Source organism: Lupinus angustifolius, chromosome LG10, assembly GCF_001865875.1.
Source record: "Lupinus angustifolius cultivar Tanjil chromosome LG10, LupAngTanjil_v1.0, whole genome shotgun sequence".
Classification (NCBI taxonomy): domain Eukaryota; kingdom Viridiplantae; phylum Streptophyta; class Magnoliopsida; order Fabales; family Fabaceae; genus Lupinus; species Lupinus angustifolius.
Window position 1 is genome coordinate 8,022,296 of NC_032018.1, and position 18,566 is coordinate 8,040,861.

At 29.4% G+C, this 18,566-nt stretch overlaps 1 protein-coding gene across 1 annotated transcript; it reads left to right on the forward strand.

Moving 5' to 3' along the window:
• LOC109357767 (protein TWIN SISTER of FT-like) lies at positions 781-9,131 on the forward strand. Its single transcript, XM_019601808.1, has 5 exons — positions 781-1,005; positions 1,436-1,745; positions 1,868-1,929; positions 2,086-2,126; positions 8,646-9,131. The coding sequence occupies exons 2-5, from the start codon at positions 1,548-1,550 to the stop codon at positions 8,867-8,869; spliced, it is 525 nt and encodes a 174-aa protein (XP_019457353.1). The 5' UTR covers positions 781-1,005; positions 1,436-1,547; the 3' UTR covers positions 8,870-9,131.

Genomic DNA, 18,566 nt, shown 5'->3' on the forward strand with positions numbered 1-18,566 from the left:
GATAAGGGTATTGTCTTCGAAGATAAGTGTTAAGCTTCCATCTCAAAAGCAATTGACAATGAGAAGAGTAGTTCAATAGGTATTTAAACCATATTAAGGTGAATGAGGCAGATGATGTGCAACTTACTTTCCAACATGTCCCCTCTAAGAAACTTATTGAACCAGGCGAAGGGGTTACCTTTCACCCATGACTAAAGGGCATCTTTTGGCCCATGGCAACTGAAAAGAAGTTAAACACTGACTCTGATTTCATGTTAAGGTTCTATCTCAAAACCAGTTGGCAATGAAAGGAGTAGCCCTAGAGATATTTAAACCATGACTACAAGAATGAGGCAAGAGATGCGAGACTTACTTCCTAACAATAAGGTTGTTGCTCCTCAAAGATAAAGGTGTTCCCCTCAAAGATAAAGTTGCTGCCACTAAAATGTAGGGCTACTACTACTAAAAGAAAAGAAAGGGGAGAAATTGACTGAGAATTGCATCAGTAGAAAAAGGGAGAAGAGTAAACTCTCATTCAATTGCTACATTTTTTCTAAAAGAGCAGAACTCTATTTGTAGAGTTGATAACTACTCCAGTGTATAAGCTAATCAATATGAGAGTTCAGTTTTTCCGAATGTGACACTTCTTATTTTTTTCAATTTCACTATTGGGACATGATTTTACCTACATTTTTTTGGTTTCCCACTATCTTTAACTATATCTATCTTAGCTTTACCAAAGTTAACTTAAAGTTGTTATATATTAGTTATTGTTGTTACCAAGTTCCAACAGTTATCAAAATAAAATTGTTGATTATATTATGTGGAATCTTATCTTAAATACCACAGTTTGAAACTTAGGGTTTACACCATCCATTTTGTTGATAGAAAAAGGGTCCCACAATTTTATTATGAGTTTTAGTGTTGTACCTGGTTAAGAAGGCAAAGGAAGGAAGCTGAAGTTGCATCCCTTGAGGGATTCATACATAAAGAAGTTGCTGTTTAAATCTGCTAACTGTTATCAAGGTTTCATTTACTTCAATTTTGTTTCTTTTGTCTGTGTTGCTGTTATTATTGCTTGTATTATGTTGTTAAATTAGGGTTTTTGAGTGTTATCAAATTCAATCTTCATGTTTGTACAAGAATCTAGCAATAGATATTTTGATATGTGTGATAATTTAAGAATTCCACTGGTTTGTGATTGAGCTTCATCAGAGGATTTTCTTTTAATCAAACAAGATCAATGGACTAAGATATAAGAGTTTAACTAAATTTGGAAATTCCACTTTTAACCATGAACTAAATATCATTGATGAGGGTATATATTACATTGTGTTTATTTTATGTGAAGGTTAGTTATTGTTCCCTCACTGTTGAACACCACTAGAAATATTTCTTTCCTTTATTTTCTTTATTACACAAACTCAATAAATTAAAATTTTTATAAAAATTCCAGTTGTATACATGAAGAATAAATCGATGTGACAAAAGCAAAAGCAGATGCTCAAAAATCCATTATATATAAGAGATTTTCTCATAAGCTAAACACACCAACTCCAATAATAACCATGGCAAGGGAAGGAAACCCTTTAGTTCTTGGGGGTGTAATAGGGGATGTCCTAAACCCCTTTACAACCTTAGTTTCTCTTAGGGTTTGTTTCAGTAACAGAGAAATTAGCAATGGTTATGAACTTAGGCCATCTCATGTTGTTAATCGTCCAAGAGTTTCTGTTGGTGGTGATGATCTCAGAACCTTCTACACACTGGTACGTTATTATAAAGTTTTAACCACTTTTTTCAGTATTAAATATCATTCTAGGTTTATTATAAAGTTTATATGTGTGTATATATATATGTGTATTAAATTTTTAATGGTTAAAAATCTTAGGTTATGGTGGATGCAGATGCACCTAGCCCCAGTAACCCTTTCTTGAGGGAGTACTTGCACTGGTTAGTTTTTTTGCTGTTTCTTTTTCTGGATGAATAAAAAAAGTGATTTTGACAATGGATGAATGAAATTACTAGTTAAGACTTTAACTAAAGCCTAAAGCTTAAAATTATAATTATGGGTTATGATTTTTTTTTTCCCATCAAATGGTGTTGCAGGATGGTTACAGATATCCCAGCTACCACAAGTGCAGTGTTTGGTAAGTACAATTTCTACATGTTCATACGTGTACCATGCTAAAAGTGATTTTTCAGTAGATATTTCTGTTGTTCCAAACCCCTTAGATATGGTATCTAATTCATCACTGATCAAAACTTTAGTATATCAATTCATCTTCATGAGGTGAATTTGATGAACTTTTGATTGAAGAATGGTTATCAATTAAAAGTAGTTAATATATTGAGAAATAAAGTAACACAAGGGTAAACATATTAGTGACTTACTAAGATAAAATTTTTGTTAACAAAAATATTGTTTCATGATTCTTGCTATTACACCCTTCCTTTCATCCTTTTTTAAGTTTCTCTTATTCAAGAATTTTTTGTTTCTATTTAATTGTCGTTTTTAAAGTTCAAAACAATATTCATTAATATTTTATCAATTATACACTTAACCTAATTATTATAGAGAGGACAAATCAATTATACACTTAACAATAACAGTTTTTTTAAAACAAAAAATCAATGATTTCTTTCATTTGTGTACAATAGTCTATGACAACACTTATATAAAAACATAGAGAGTATATTATTTATAATTGTCTCATGAAAGTAAGGTGTTTTTATTTGGTAGATTTAGAACATGAGAAGCAAAACCCTGTGTCTTCACCACCAAATGACTTAAGCTGAAAGCATTAGATTAGTGTGAAACCAAATCTCTAATCTTGGTTTCAGAAGTTTAAATGACTAAAATACTAATAAATGCATGTTTTTCCTAAATGTTTGTTTGCAAGTTAAGTTTTGGAGAGAAAATAATAGAAATGGAAGACTTAAGATAGTTCTAAGTCTTTCCTTTCATTTCATTTTCCTCCAACATCAAATTCACAAATAGACCATAAAAGAGAAAACACTAGTTTTTTTTAGAAGAAACTATAGGAATAACTTAGTCTAGGGGACACCAAAACAATTAGAACAAAAAAGTTATAGTTATAAAAAATATAATTGTGTATAATTTGTTCTATTTATAAATAAAATTTGTAATATAAAGTTTAAGTTATGTATTTTAAAATAATTTATAAGTATTTAATATTATACATATTTTTTGTTTTTATTAAAATCATATAATATAAATACTAAAATTATTAAATTTATAAATTCAATAATTAAAATTAGTTGAGCTATTTAAAAAACTGAATCCTCTATCTTCATTAAATGAACTAATTTGAAACATTTATTTAAATTAAATTCAAAAGTCTGCATTTTAGTGAAGGTAAAATGGCTAATTATTATCTCAAAATTCACCTAAAAATGAAAAATGATTTCTCAGCAACCATAACAATATCACAATGTTCTATCATAAATCATATTCATAATAAAACTTTGAGTTATAATTTTTTCTAATTATTTTATCTATGATTTTTTTGGTCCCCTCTTCCTTTATATATTGGGCTGATCTCTCATTGTCTATTCTTAACAAGGCTACTAACGATGTCAATCAGTTTAAAACATTTAAGGTGTCAATCTACCATCTTTTCTATATTAAGAGTAACTCTGACTCTTAATACATTTATTTCTAATCTCTTCTTATCAGGTGTGTCTACTCATCCACTTAACGTTCTCATCTTTCCTCCATAGAATTTATTCTATTATTGACATTTAATCTCGTATAATATTGTGTAGTAAATTTCCCCTTAAACTTGAGTGACATCTTTCTATCGTATATGACATCCAAATCGTCCTGCAATTCCATCCACCCTACTTGAATCCTATGATTTATATCTCCATCTATTTCTTCATCATGTTGTATGATTGACTAATGATACTTAAATCTAGTGACTCGCAGTTTGCTATTATCTCAAGTTTTTACCTCTACAACCGGGTTTGCGATGCCTCTTATTAAACTCATTTCATTTAAACCGTCTTACTTCAACTTATACAAATCCATGTATTTCTAAAGTTTGTCTTCACATTTCTATTTTCTCAATTAATTCCTCTCTTGAGTCTCCAACTAGGTCAATATCATCCTCAAAAAGCATACTATGGTATTGAATCATGAATATGCTCAATAAGTAAGTACATCGAAGACTAATATAAACAAGTATCGGCTCAATGTTGACCATTGACATCGTCCTATCCTATGACAATAGAAAATTTTCCATGACCCTATTACTTCCTCCCTTTCTTTATAAGTGTCAATTTTCAGGAAATTTTGTTCCTAATTAATTGACATTCTCAATGTTCAAAAGACAATATTAAGTACTATTTTATCACTTCTACTCTTAATCTCATAATTATGGAGAGAAAACAAATAATTCACGAGAGAAATTGAGAATGATAAAATAGGAAAAACAATAATAATATCGTTAAAAACAAAAAATCAATAATTTCCTTGATTTGTATAAAATAATAACATAAGATGATAGCTGTAAAGAAAGATGAAATATTATTTATAATTATGTGTCAGAAAATCAAGGTGTTTATTGTCTGGTATATTTAGGACATGAGAGGCAAGACCCTGTTCATTCACAACTAAATAAATTAATCTGAAAATATTAGATTTGTGTAAAACCAAAAATCAAATCTTAGTTTCAGAAGTTTAAATAACTTAACTACTATTAAATGCATGTATTTCCTAAAAGGTTTTAAGTCATATGAATTATGGGTAAAGGTACAAAAACTGGTTAGGTCAAACCTTGATTTATTTAATTATTTAAGATTTTTTCTGTCGTAATTTTAACCTATTTAAAAGTTTGGTTTCATTTGCTCGACTATTTAAAAGTTTGCTATAATGGAAGTCATTTAAATATGTCAATATAACTTTAAATAAACTAAAATTATTAACATACCAAATTGTCTATAGGATTTAAATTTCTTTTATTTTATGTATATATTATATAAAATTATTAATATAAATATATAATAAAATTACACAAGTCGTTCTATTAGATTTAATGCGTTTTTAAAAAAAACTTAGGATGTCGTATTTATTTAAAAGGTTTTACTTGACCTAACCTGTCATAGGCTATATACTAGACCTAGATATCCATAATTGTGGGATGTCATCTGGTGGATACTAAAACAATATAACACCTAAAACAATTTCAGTTATAAAATATAGATTTTACATTTATAAATAAAATTTGTAAAATAAAGTTTCAGTTACAGTAATTTAAATTAACTTATAACTATTGGATGTTCTACATATTTTTTTTTTTGTTAAAATCATATATTACAAATTATTAAAACAATAAATTTAATAATTAATTGAGTTATTTGAAGGTCTAACTTCCCTGCCTTCATTAAAATTATTTTGAAGTCTTTTGTTAATTAAAGTTAACCTACACGGTTGATTTTTATTATTAAATGGACCAATTTGAATCATTTGATTGAATTAAATTCAAAAGTCTGAATTTTATTGAAGGTAAAATGACAAAATATTAGCCTAAAATTCTCCTAATAATGAAAAATGATGTGTCACTAACAACCAAACCTTTAATTTAATTAGTTGAGTTGACTACATAAATCAAATATTGTCATAATATTTTATCATATATTATGTTTAATTCAACAAAATTTTTATCCTTAATTTTTTTTTAATTTTTCCGCTATAGTTTTTCTTGGTTCGACCCTCTCTCCTTCTATAATTTGGAATAACATCGAGTTGATATATTTTTCTTACCGAATCTTCTAACAGTCTCTTTTACACATGTCCAAACCATCCATCAAATATGTGATTCTACAATATATTCTATTAGGGGTGAGTAAAATCTGAACATACTTACTCATCCGATTTGGCCTGATTATGATGGGGCACGAATATGATCAGGTTCCATAGGGTCTATAGTCCAGTTCATGTACAGAAATTAGACTCTCTCAATATTTAGGATTAGATACAGCACTAACATGATGTGACCTGAACCATCCCATGGTCACTCATTCATTGTCTATTTAATTATATACAAAGTACTAACATCTTTTTGGTGGAACGAAAATCTAAATTTTCATTATATATATATGACCAACAAAATATATATATATATATATATATATATATATATTATTTCATATGTCAAATTATATATCTACAATAATAAATAATATTGAGAAGATTTTATCTAAAATGAGTATGTATTATATTTAATCGGGTTTAGGTTCGAGTTCAAAGGCTGGTCCGATCGACATTTGAGATCGGGTTAACTTCGGGTATAGGGTCGGGTTCGGGTTCAAAAATATAACTTGACCAACATTTATGGTTGAGTAAGAGACAATCCTGACTTGGATCTACTCCGCCCATGATCACACCTATTTTTACAATTAGAGCTACTCCAACTTTCTCCGAGTGTATTCATTTATAGTGAAACCTTATCTATGTATTCATTCATCCAACACAATATTCACCTAGGCCTTGTTTGGGAGTGGGATTTTGGAGGGGAAGGGAAGTGAAGGGATGAGTTTGGAAAGCCTTCCCCTTGTTTGGGAGTTGGATCAAGGAGAGGGGAAGGTTTTGGAGGATTTCTCAAACCCTCCATGTGTCTATTTTTAAAGTTCCCCCAATTTGGGGGTTTTTGGAAATAAAATGTCAAAATAGCTAAATATGTTTAGTAATAATATATAATTACATATTATTGTCCATTTCTCATTGTTAATTTCATTTTTAAGAGAAAATAAAAAAATATTTTTATATTATCATTAGTACCCTCCTTCATCTAAATTTCATACTCCCAAACAAGGGAGAGGATTTCCTTCATTTTCCCTTCCCTTCCTCTCCCTTCATAACCCTTTGATTCCTCCCCTTCCCTTTCCCTCCTAACTCCCAAACAAAGCCCTAATATCTCATTTGCTATCTTCCTAATTCTTTTGGTCACCTCTTCTCATGTATAGTTAGTACTACCTTGTGCCTTTCAAAAATCTTCCTCCAAAACCCTCTAATTGAAACTCCTTGGTCCTCCCCACTTCAATTCCCACTGTTTTATTTTTGACTCTATCTTATTAATTTCTGTCCACTTTAATATAAATCATTATATCCATAACCAAAACTTTATGTTAGGCAGCACATCTTAGATATGACTTTGCAGTTCATGCAATGCTTTCTATTAGATTGGTTAGGAAGATATATCTTTGAAGTAAAATATGATAGTTTTATGTAGATAAAGAATGATGCATGTTACTTATGTAAAATATGTCAGCTTCTTGTAGAGAAAACGTAACAGATGTCACTGTGTTATGTTAAGAAGATTTTAAATTGACCAGGATATACCACTCTTTTTTGGAATTGTTAAGGTTTTTTAATAGAAACATAACCGGTTTCTTTAAATAGATGTGTACTGTCTAGTTTTCTTGTTTAATTTTATTATTAAAAGTCACTGAAAGTTACTTAATAGAGTTTTAAGAACAAAGATAAATTCTATTTATCTACAAAGTTAGTCCACTGACATAAATTCTGAGTACAAAATGTTTTATATCCTGAAAAGCAATATTTATTAAGAGAAGCAACTACACATTCTAAAATGGATTAATTCATTACCTATTGAATAAAAGATGATTATCACCAAAAATCGGATTTCAATATCTTTAGTAAAACTCAGGTTCTTCATGACAGTTAGCCACCACTTCCTGCTGCTAATTTAAATTATAGTAGTATTTTAGATTTGATTATAATCAAATAAAGAAAAGCCTATCAAGTTTTAACAAATTCAAAGTTAAAATCCTGTAGCAGTAGATGGTTGTTTTATGTGTTATATATCTATTCATTTTAAATAAGATCTTCAGATCAAGCCTTATTATGAAAAACTGCTGTTTAAATAGCTATGTTACCATTACATTTTTTCACCCAAAAGAATTTAAACACCAGGCCCTCTTTTTTTTTTGTTTAAAGAATTGTGCTTTGTTTTTTAGAAACAAATTTTCTTTAAGGTTCCTTGCAAACATCACTGAATTAATTATTTTTATGTGACAGTACTTTAAAGAAATGTTTCTATATAATATTCTGATCTACAATCGTATAATGGTAATGAATAGCTAGACATGTCAGTAATATTGGCAATCGGTCGAATTTGGGTCAGTATTTTTGGACCTGCGAATAATTGGGATGAAAATTTTGAATCTTCCCATTGAATGGGTTCGTGTTTGAATAATGAAGTACACAAACCTACATATATCTAGACTCACAATTCTTAAATATATATGTATAAACTTATGCAACTAAACATATTTTTATTATAATTGTGATGTTATATTATTAAGTAGTGATATTATGTTTATTAATCCGTTATTGCAATGTAATGTTATGTTGGTAAATGATGTTAGATATTTGATATTCTTTATTATATTATTTTAAAATATTTGATATGCTTTATTATGTTATGTGACTGTGTATTTGTAATTTTCTAAAATAAGAGATGATTATAGGAAACACATGCAAATGTCTAAGTTGTGTGAAATTTTGTAAATATTTTCTGGATTTAGATTCAGTGGGTCCAAGTTAGAAAATGACAAAATCCAGACAAATTGGCATAAGTATTGTATATGTGATTGTATATGATGACATTAGATTTATGCAGGAAGAGATGTCATGTTTTATGAGAGCCCACAGCCTTCAGAAGGAATTCATCGACTTGTGTTTGTATTATTCAAGCAATTGGGCAGAGACACTGTCTTTGCTCCAGAATGGCGTCAAAATTTTAACAGCAGAAGCTTTGCTGAAATTAATAATCTGATACCAGCTGCAGCAGTTTATTTCAACTGCCAAAGAGAGCGTGGTTGTGGTGGAAGAAGAACAGAGTAGATACTACAAGTTACCCAATAAATAAAGATTTACTCTCTTTTTATTTAGTAAATAAAAGTTTAAAGAGAGGGAAGGTTACCCAAGTTAGGGCATGTTATTCACAAACTACAACAAAGTAGGGCTTATTATATATCTGCCTACCAATTACTCTTTCTTATATTGAAGAAACTCTCTTCCATATTGTATGGACAAAGTGATAGTTTTGTCCCAAGTCAAATGTCTTTGTTTGTTATATTTAAAATGTTATCTATTGTTGTACCTATGTCATTGTTCTTAAAATATCATTCATTTCATTTAACAACAAAAATGTAGACACATACATTGGTTTAGTGCTGTTTTCGTGTAACCTATAGGTTGGGAGATATTATCATACTTTACAGAAGGATTAGTTTTTCAGATATTATTGGTTATAAGAAAAATAGAACTAAATATATAAGTAGTAAGTTTATTTGTAGTTACTCACGCTTAATTACTTAAAAATATAATGTGTAACTGAGATGAGATCATATGTCCCTTTTTATGTTTTATTTTATGTGTCAAGTCAATTAGTAAGTATCATTCATTTAAAAATAAAAATGATTAAAACAAAAATTAATATTTTAATATTATTTTGTAAAATTTGATTGGTTAAAGATATGAAGATATAAAAACTCTAGGATAGAAGATCATTCTATTGAATAAGGATAATCTGTCCTTATTCATTGGATTGGAGAGAGACATTAAAGTGTGAAATGAATTTGGATAAATAATCTCCCTCTCTTTTTTTCGGGTATAAGTGAGTCTGTAACATCTCCCTTCCGTTAATAAAATATTAAATCTGATTTGATTAAACATGTGTTGATAGTCTAGTGGCCAGTGTAGGACATAGTCTATTGCAGAATGTGAGAATGTAGTGAATTAACAGATTTACACATGGGACTCTTTTATGGGAAGTATTTGCTTTAAATTTTTTCAAGGGTTGGATGATAGAGTCTTTTTTATTTAACTTACTTTCTCTTATAATTGGTAAAAAAACTAATCTCTTTTGAATGTATGTAATTGTCTTATCCCAATACATATTATTCTTAAGAATCAAACATTTAATTTTTAGTCTAATATAATTCATATCAATCCAGTAAGATATTACACAACTAAATGTGATATTTACCAAGTATGAGAGAGTTTATTGATAAGAATCTAATTTTACATAATATTTGATATAAAATATGTATTATTATAACTCAATATATTTAATTGTGTTAATTTTATAATCATATCAATAGATTTATTTAGATTTTTTACTTATTAAATCTTTGTGATAAAATGTAGTTTGAGATTAAAAATATTAGAAAATTAGATAAGAATACACTAAGATATACACAAATATATTTCATAGGTGTTAGTCCTTATTTTGTTGGACACCTTCAAACTTTATATTGTGTTCTTTATATCCTTGTCTTATTGGGGACTCTCCACTATCCTTATTTTATTGTCAAATTCTTTTATAACTGACTTGATCAAATCTATATTCTCAAATTGATATGTTTGTATATCTCCTTGTCAAAAAAATATCTTTGTATATTTTTATACAATCTTCTAATAATTTAAAAGTCAATATAAATTTTATAATAATGCATATTTTTATATGAAGCATTATTTAAAATTAGGTTCTTATTACAACGCCAATCAACTTAGTGCTAGCACCTAGTAATTTAACGATTGTAAACAAAGCTAAAATGGAAACATTTCTAATTAATTCACCAATTCAAGTTTAGTTAAACTTAATAATACTTCTCATGTATAAAAAATACCACACTTGCCACAAAATGTTTCCAATAATCCAACTCAATGTGAAAAAAGTACGACAATTATGATCATTATGCCAAAATTGATATTTAACAACACCCATTTAACAACGCTTATGTGTTGAATGCTGGTAAATTTAAGACGGAAGAGAATTAACAACGCTAATTGAAGAAAACGTTGTAAATGTATTATCTTTAACAACGCTTATTGAAAAAAGCGTTCTTCAAGCTCATATTTCATATATTTAATAGAACTTTTTTAGTAAGCACTTTAAATATTTTATCTTTAACATCGCTTATTAGAGCAAACGTTGTTGAATGTGTTATCTTTAACATTGCTTATTGAAAAAAATGCTATTAAAGGTCATACACTCATATATTTAACAACACTTCTTCACCGAACGCTGTTAAAAATATTATCTTTAATATCGCTTATTGAAGAAAGTGTTGTTAAAGGTCATACTTCATATATTTAACAGTACTTCTTCAATAAGTGCTGTTAAAGATCATACATTCATATAAACGCTTGTTTTAGTGAGCGAAAATCTTTTCAAATTCAAAAACAAAACTTCACACAGAATAATACACATATCACTCATTTATTATTTCTCTTATTTTTCTTCTTCTCCATGAGTTATATTTTTTGTTTGTTTTTAGTTTCTGTCTTCAACCGAGTTATCGGTTTTTGGTCTTTCTCTATAAGCATAAGGTAAATCGTTATTTTATTTTAACTCATTTATTTCTTTTTTATTCAGTCTTGATGTTTGTTGTGAATTTATGTAGCTATGGTGTTCTAGGTTTTTGGCTATGGTTCACTAGTTTAGAACACATGGTTTGAGTATAATGGTAAATGTTCTTTCTCAATTGCTACTAATTTTGTAATTTTTTTCATAACTTTTGCAATTTGTTTAGAGATATCATTTTTATTCGTATTTGCAGCTTGCATTGAGCATTGAGGAGCACATGAACACATTGCACATTGGAGGAGAAAGAATAAACAATTTGCATAAGGTTGAATGTAGCTGAAGACATTGATGATTTAACAAATCTATTATAAATGTGGTGGAGTTAGACATGTTTGTCATGTGTTTGATATAATGTCAGGGAGAGATATAATGTGTGGGAGAGATATTGTCTTATTTAGAAAGTAGACATTTAATAAAGATTGCTTCACTAAGCGCTGTTAAATGTCTACTTTCTACAGGGCTTCAAAAAACACTGTTGAATTTAACCTTATTTACCATTGCACTCACATAGAAAGTGCCCCAAAAATGTTATTAAATGACAATTTTAAATGATGTTGTTTTGCTATTCTGACGTAGTGGATATAGGTTCCAATGAAGACCGTAAATGTCATTGAAAGCAAATGCACAAGGTTTAATATGAAGACATTTGGTGAGATTAAATTTGTTCACCATACGATTTGATTAAGACAAAGACTTTAAAGACAAAATTGAAGAAATTTAATACAAACATTTCAAGACAACCACTAATAGGTAGGCTTTATATCTTATATTCACTTAAAGTTATTGTTATGATACATTTTATGTTTTGTGATAGAACCCTGGGCATGCCTAAAAAAACTCATATCATAGATTAAGCATTTAAAAATGATTTAGATAGAGATGTTTTAAATGTGGATAATCTAGTAGGCATCAATTTTGAGGTTATAGTGGATTATGACCCAATTATGTGGTTCAATGTTACTAAGAATCTAGTTTCTCCAAAAGATAATCGACAACTAAGTGATAATCAATTATGAGCTATTGAAAATATATAATTGATTATGACTAATAGTTAATCGATTACTTTGTAATAGAAACTGAAAAACAACAACTTTTAAAGGTGGATAGTTTCAAACAACCAGCAAAGTTTATTGAATTAGTTTAACTTTCAATTTCGTCATTGATTTTTATTTTAAAATTCTCTACCAGTGACGTTCCCAAGAACCAAGAGAGAAAATCATACAATTAATCATCATCTATATTCTATAATGATATTTACATAGCCATATAAATTGATTATAGGTTTAGTAGAGATTTAAGTTTTTCATAGTTGTGTGAAGAAGATCTTACTCATGACATTGACTAGATTTTGATGAAGACACCAACATCACAAAAAGAAGAAAACAAATTGAAGACCTTGAAGTGATATTTACATAGCCATATAAAGTGATCACGAGATTTAGTTTTCTAAGTTAGGTATTTTTATCCTAGGTCTTATTAATTTAAGTAATCATCAAATACTCTTAGGAATTTTGTTTTGAAAATATCAACTTGGTTTAAAATTAATTTAAAAAAATGACCATAATTTTCAGAAAGCTGAGTAACATGTTACTCAAACTCGGACAGAGTAACCGATTACCCAAACAGAGTAACATGTTACCAAGAAAAAATAACTTAGAGTAATCGATTACTCAATTGGACATAAGCTTTTGGTAATCAATTATACTACTCAAGTAATCAATTACTCATAATTATTAAAACAATTTTCAAGTTTAAACTGAAATAACTTTTTCCAAAACGAATGCATGTCACTCAAATCGACTTCTACCTCTTAGAGTGAGTATGTTGGCTGGTTGGGAGCCTATTTAAAGGGGTTTAATATTTAGATTTGAAAAATAACAATGACACACTCATTTACTACAACTTTCTATACATTTTTGCAACAACTTATCAAACTTTCTGATTTTTCTGAAAAGTTGTTGAAGTGCTTCTCTTACCAAGTTTCTAATCTTGAATTTCACATAGAAAACACTTGAGCATTTTGTGTATTAATTAGAGTGATTGACATATAAGGATTGAGAGTTTAAGCATTAAAAATTCATAGAAATCCTTAGCCCTAGACAAAAATTCACCATTTACAATTTTTTGTAAATACATCTTAGGGTATGGTGAAGGGAAAGGGTGAAACTGTAGAAGTAATGTACTTATAAATTGGTGAGTTTGGTGAGAGTAATCTCAGACAAAGTCTTAGAGTGAATTTTTTAACAATTGATATTCATCATATAGTGAAATCTCTTATGGTTTTCAAGATAAATGAACATAGCCTTTGATGAATAAAAGATGAACTGGATATCAATGTTCTCTCTTTTCACTACTCTTTTACATTTTTGCATTTTATTTTGCACAATTAATCTTTCTTTGCATCTCTGAATCTTACACTTTTGTAAATTTGCAAAAATATGCCTTAAGTGTAGAAAAACCATAAAACTAAATCTAGACTTACAATTGGCACCAGATCAAAGGTTGAGTAAATTATTTCCTATATCCTAACTTTATATATGGCCTCTAAGTCTTTCCTAGGTGAAGGTTCTGACATTAATAGACCTTCAAGTTTCATTGGAGAACGTTATGAATTCTATAAGATCAGAATGAGAATCTCCATAGAGTTCTTAGACTTAGATATATGGAATTGTATAAAAGAAAGTCCATTTATTGTCAGCATGGTTGTTAATGAAGTTAAATAAGCTAAGCCTAAATTTTTATGGACCAATGAATATAAAAAGACAGTCCAATATGGCCTTAAAGCCAAAAACATTCTAACCTCTACCTTAAGAGTAAAAGAGTTCTTTATAGTGTCAAACTATAAATCTTATAAAGAAATACAGGACACTCTAAACAAGAATCATGGAACCAAAGAAATAAAAAGGTACACCACAAATAGTGAAACGTCAACATTGGGCAAGACTCCACATTCTCTTAATGCATAAAATCATATCATTTCAAAGGTGATTGTCCAACCTTACTAAAGGAAAATACTTTCAAAAGAAAGAAGGTCAAGAAGCATAAAATAACATATATCATATTAGAAGATAATGATGCTGGTTCAAATGTAGAACTCAAAATTAAGGAAGAAGCACATATTTCCTTGATGGCTTCACACTAATCAAACGACGATTATGAGGTTAGTGACTCTGAACCAAATGATTAATTTTCATATGATGAGTTACACAATGCTTTTATTGAATAACTGATTACTCTACTTGGTAACCGGTTATCCAAACGTTCTGCCCAAATGAGTAATCAATTACTCCCATTATGTAATCGATTACTCTGTGTTAAAAATGCTATGTAACCTGTTACTCAATTTGGGTAACTTGTTATACAATCCTAGTAACCTATTATTAAATTGAATCAACATGTTACTCAGGTCCAATTACCTATTACTCGGGTCAAGTAACCCGTCACTTAGTTTTTTTAAAATTTAAGTTCATTTGATTCTAATTTTAATATAATTCAAAAAGGTTTTTCACTTGAGAATTATGATTAAACATAATTAAAAGACATAGGAAAGAAATACATATCTTAGAAGATTATATAACTCTTGATCTTTAAAAACTTGTCATCTAATCTTCAAGGTTTTCTTCATTTTTCTTCTTTTTGGTGATTTTTGTGTCTTCATCAATATCATGTCAAGGTCAGGAGCAAGATCTTCTTCACAACCCCCCCTCCCCCCATTTATGATGACAAACCAAGATCTTCTTCAACAGGTTTGAACTTTTATGAGTCAACATACATGAGTTGATAAAGATTTGTATGCTTGCGTATGCTCTCCTATCTTGTATATACCCTTTGTTTTTGAATAAGTGTCTAGAAATTTTAAATCGAAAAAGTAAAAAACTCCAACTTTTCTCCCCTTTTTGACTTCATCAAAAAGATGGAAAAAAGGTTTCCATAGGCATAACAATATATATAGAAAGGGTACAAGGTATATATATGACTTATAATAAGCCAATGTCAGATCAGATTATATGAACCATAAAATATATATGCTATAAGAATATAGATTCGATATAAGCAACATAACATCATGACATATACCCCAAACACAAGTACATATACTTTAAACATCAAAAGCAAAACAACAAATCCTAAACAACAACCCTAAGACTCTAGCTCGTCACCATCATCATCAATATCCATATAGTTCAAACAGTTAGATAATCTTCTAAGTTCAATCATGGATTGATAGGAATGGCAAAAGATGAAGATGACTCAACATGGATTGGAGAAGGCTGAGATTTAGGTGGATCACATCCATATCAATCCTATCGTCTCTAACATCAAGCTCGATCAGAGATTCCTAGACAGTGGAAATACCAAAATGCTTAAGTATGGCAGTTATGATCATATCATAAGGTAAGGGGTTACGTTTTCCTCTAAATGACCACATATGTCGCATTATCCTTATAGCCCAGTTCATGGAAATATTGATTTTAATAGCATACATAAGTTATATTTCCATATCAATAATAAAGTAATAGCATACATAAGTTCATGGAAAATTTGGGAGCTACAACAAAGTTAATAAAGTAATGCAACAATTAATCATCTAAAGTGATAATTCTAACAAAGAGGATATCTCGATTTTTCACAGATTTAACCACTACCTTTTGCTTACTATTTTCTATTTCGTTTTGAGGAAATCTAGACATAGATTAATAGAATTTCTTCTTATCACACTCCTCCATGGAAAATGAAGTCCAAAGCAGACTTGGGAACCTATGAATGGTTTGTTAAAGAAAACTAAACTGAAAGTTATCAAGTCCATGACAATATCTTATCCCTTGACTAAGGAATACAATTTGTTTTTCCTAATATTCAGACTGCAATAAAATACTGTCATAAGTTTAGGGTAATAGGCATTTGTTCTTTGCAAAACTCAGAAAGGTTTTACTACCTAAGGAGAGTAGGTAAATGAAATGCATCAAGTTCAAAGGATTATAACTCACCATAATTATGAGCAATCAGTGGTCTCCCAATGAAATAATCTAAGAACACAGTGCATTGCTCTTCGTTAGAAAAAAGTCATGCCAAATCTAGTGGACTAGCCTCAGAAGAAGTTGGTTGACTCCTCTGTGAATCATTGGAGTGTTGCTTCTTGGTTCTTGGTGAAGAAGTCACGAAAATGATGCTTTGAAATTTCTAGGTTCTAGGAAGTTTTGAAATTGTAGGTTTTTGATTGGATGCTTTAATCTCGAAAATAGCGGTTGGAATGTGTTTAGAATAAAAAATTTGATAAGAATAACCACAAATTTCAAGTAAAGTGAACAAGACATGAGATTTCTAGAAGTGGAGGGGGGTTTCCACGATTTTGAGATTGAAGACATATTAAAACTCACAGAGTAATTGGTAACTCATATTGGGTAATCACTTACTCTCTAAAGTGAAAACCCAGTTTTTTTCTTAAATTCACTTATGATAATTGGGTACTCTCCAGAGTAATCAGTTATCTAATCTCTGCCTCATCCACTAACCGGTTACTACCCTAGAGTAATCAGTTATTATCCTAGAGTAATCAGTTACTACCCTCATATATTAAATCCTTCAAGCATCCTAATGCATGTTAATCAGTTACTCTACCATGTAATTGATTATTTGACCCAAAAACAAGTAAAAATGAAGCATTTAAGCACATACGAGAACACATAGGCATGCAATAATCATCATGAAGAAAACATATATGAATATAAACATGTCTAGACAAGTCATCGTCATCTAAAATACCTAGTCCTCTTCGAATTTTGTAAAAAGGTTCTTTTTCTAATGGCTCGGTGAATATGTTTGTAAGTTGGTCATGAATATCAACAAACTCTACGAATATATGTTTCTTTTGGACATGGTCCTTCCTGAAATGGTGTCTTATATTAATGTACTTGGTTCTATAATGCATTACTGGATTCTTTGTGAGATTTATAGCACTAGTGTTATCGCATTTCAAGGGAATGCATCCCAAGTCCAAACCATAATCACACAATTGTTGCTTAAGCCATAACACTTAGGCACAACAATTATCTGCTGCAATGTACTCTGCCTCAGAAGCACTTAGAGCAACACATACATGTTTCTTTCATGACAATGAGACTAAAGCATTTCCTTATATATGACAAGTACTAATAGTATTTTTCTCTTAGTGTTGCAGCCAGAAAAATCTGAATCTGAATATCCAACCAAGTCACACACACTTCCCCTAGGATACCATAATCCATCATCTATCCTTCCTTTCAAATATTTCATAATTCTTTTGACCGCGATAAGATATGATTCTTTAGGTTTAGATTGATATCATACACACACATACACTAAACATAATATCATGTATATTAGCATTAAGATAAAGAAAGGAACCATCTATATCTTGATAATTGGTTACATATATACATTTACCAACCTTACCAGTATCGACATATGTGTTAGATCCCGCATGAGTGACAATCTCTTTGCTTCCGTCCATTTTAAATCTTTTAAGCAAATCCTTACAATATTTGGACTAAGTGACAAAGATGTCATTCTCCATTTTCTTGATCTAAAGTCCAAGAAATTAATTCAACTTTCTCATCATGGACATTTCGAGTTCAACTTGCATCATCTTACCAAACTCGCTACATAATTCATCGTTAGTTGAACAAAAAATAATATCATTCACATATATTTGTATGGGCTTCTATCTCACAATATGGTGTCACTCCATATGCCATGAGTTCTGATTGGTAAGAAAATACTTAATAATTAAACTTTTAACTTAAATATATTTTTATCAACCAATCAAAAATCATGGCACATAGAGTTACATACAATATGAGACAAAAGATGTGCTCCCTATTTGTACAAGCAAAATATGATGATTTATTTTTTTTATAAAAAGTGTAGTGTTAATCTTGACTTTCGCAAAACCCTTTTCACTTAAATTTTGTGTTAAACAGTCGTACTAGGCTCTAAACATCCATTTCATACACTTGAAAGTTTAATGAACATGCATATGCTTAAAGTAGTTTTATAATTTGTTTGTTTACCCTTTTGACAAAAATCCACAATTTGTCTTTTAATAAATTCAATTTTAGGCAAACTAACAACTATTTCATGCTTAATTAAATAAAATAATCAATATGGATGTGTACTATTTTCTTATAG

Coding starts and splice junctions, on each gene's coding strand:
- LOC109357767 (XM_019601808.1), top strand. CDS start 1,548: ATGGCAAGGGAAGGAAACCCTTTAGTTCTTGGGGGTGTAATAGGGGAT. Junction 1,930..2,085: donor TTGAGGGAGTACTTGCACTG/GTTAGTTTTTTT, acceptor ATGGTGTTGCAG/GATGGTTACAGATATCCCAG. Junction 2,127..8,645: donor TACCACAAGTGCAGTGTTTG/GTAAGTACAATT, acceptor AGATTTATGCAG/GAAGAGATGTCATGTTTTAT.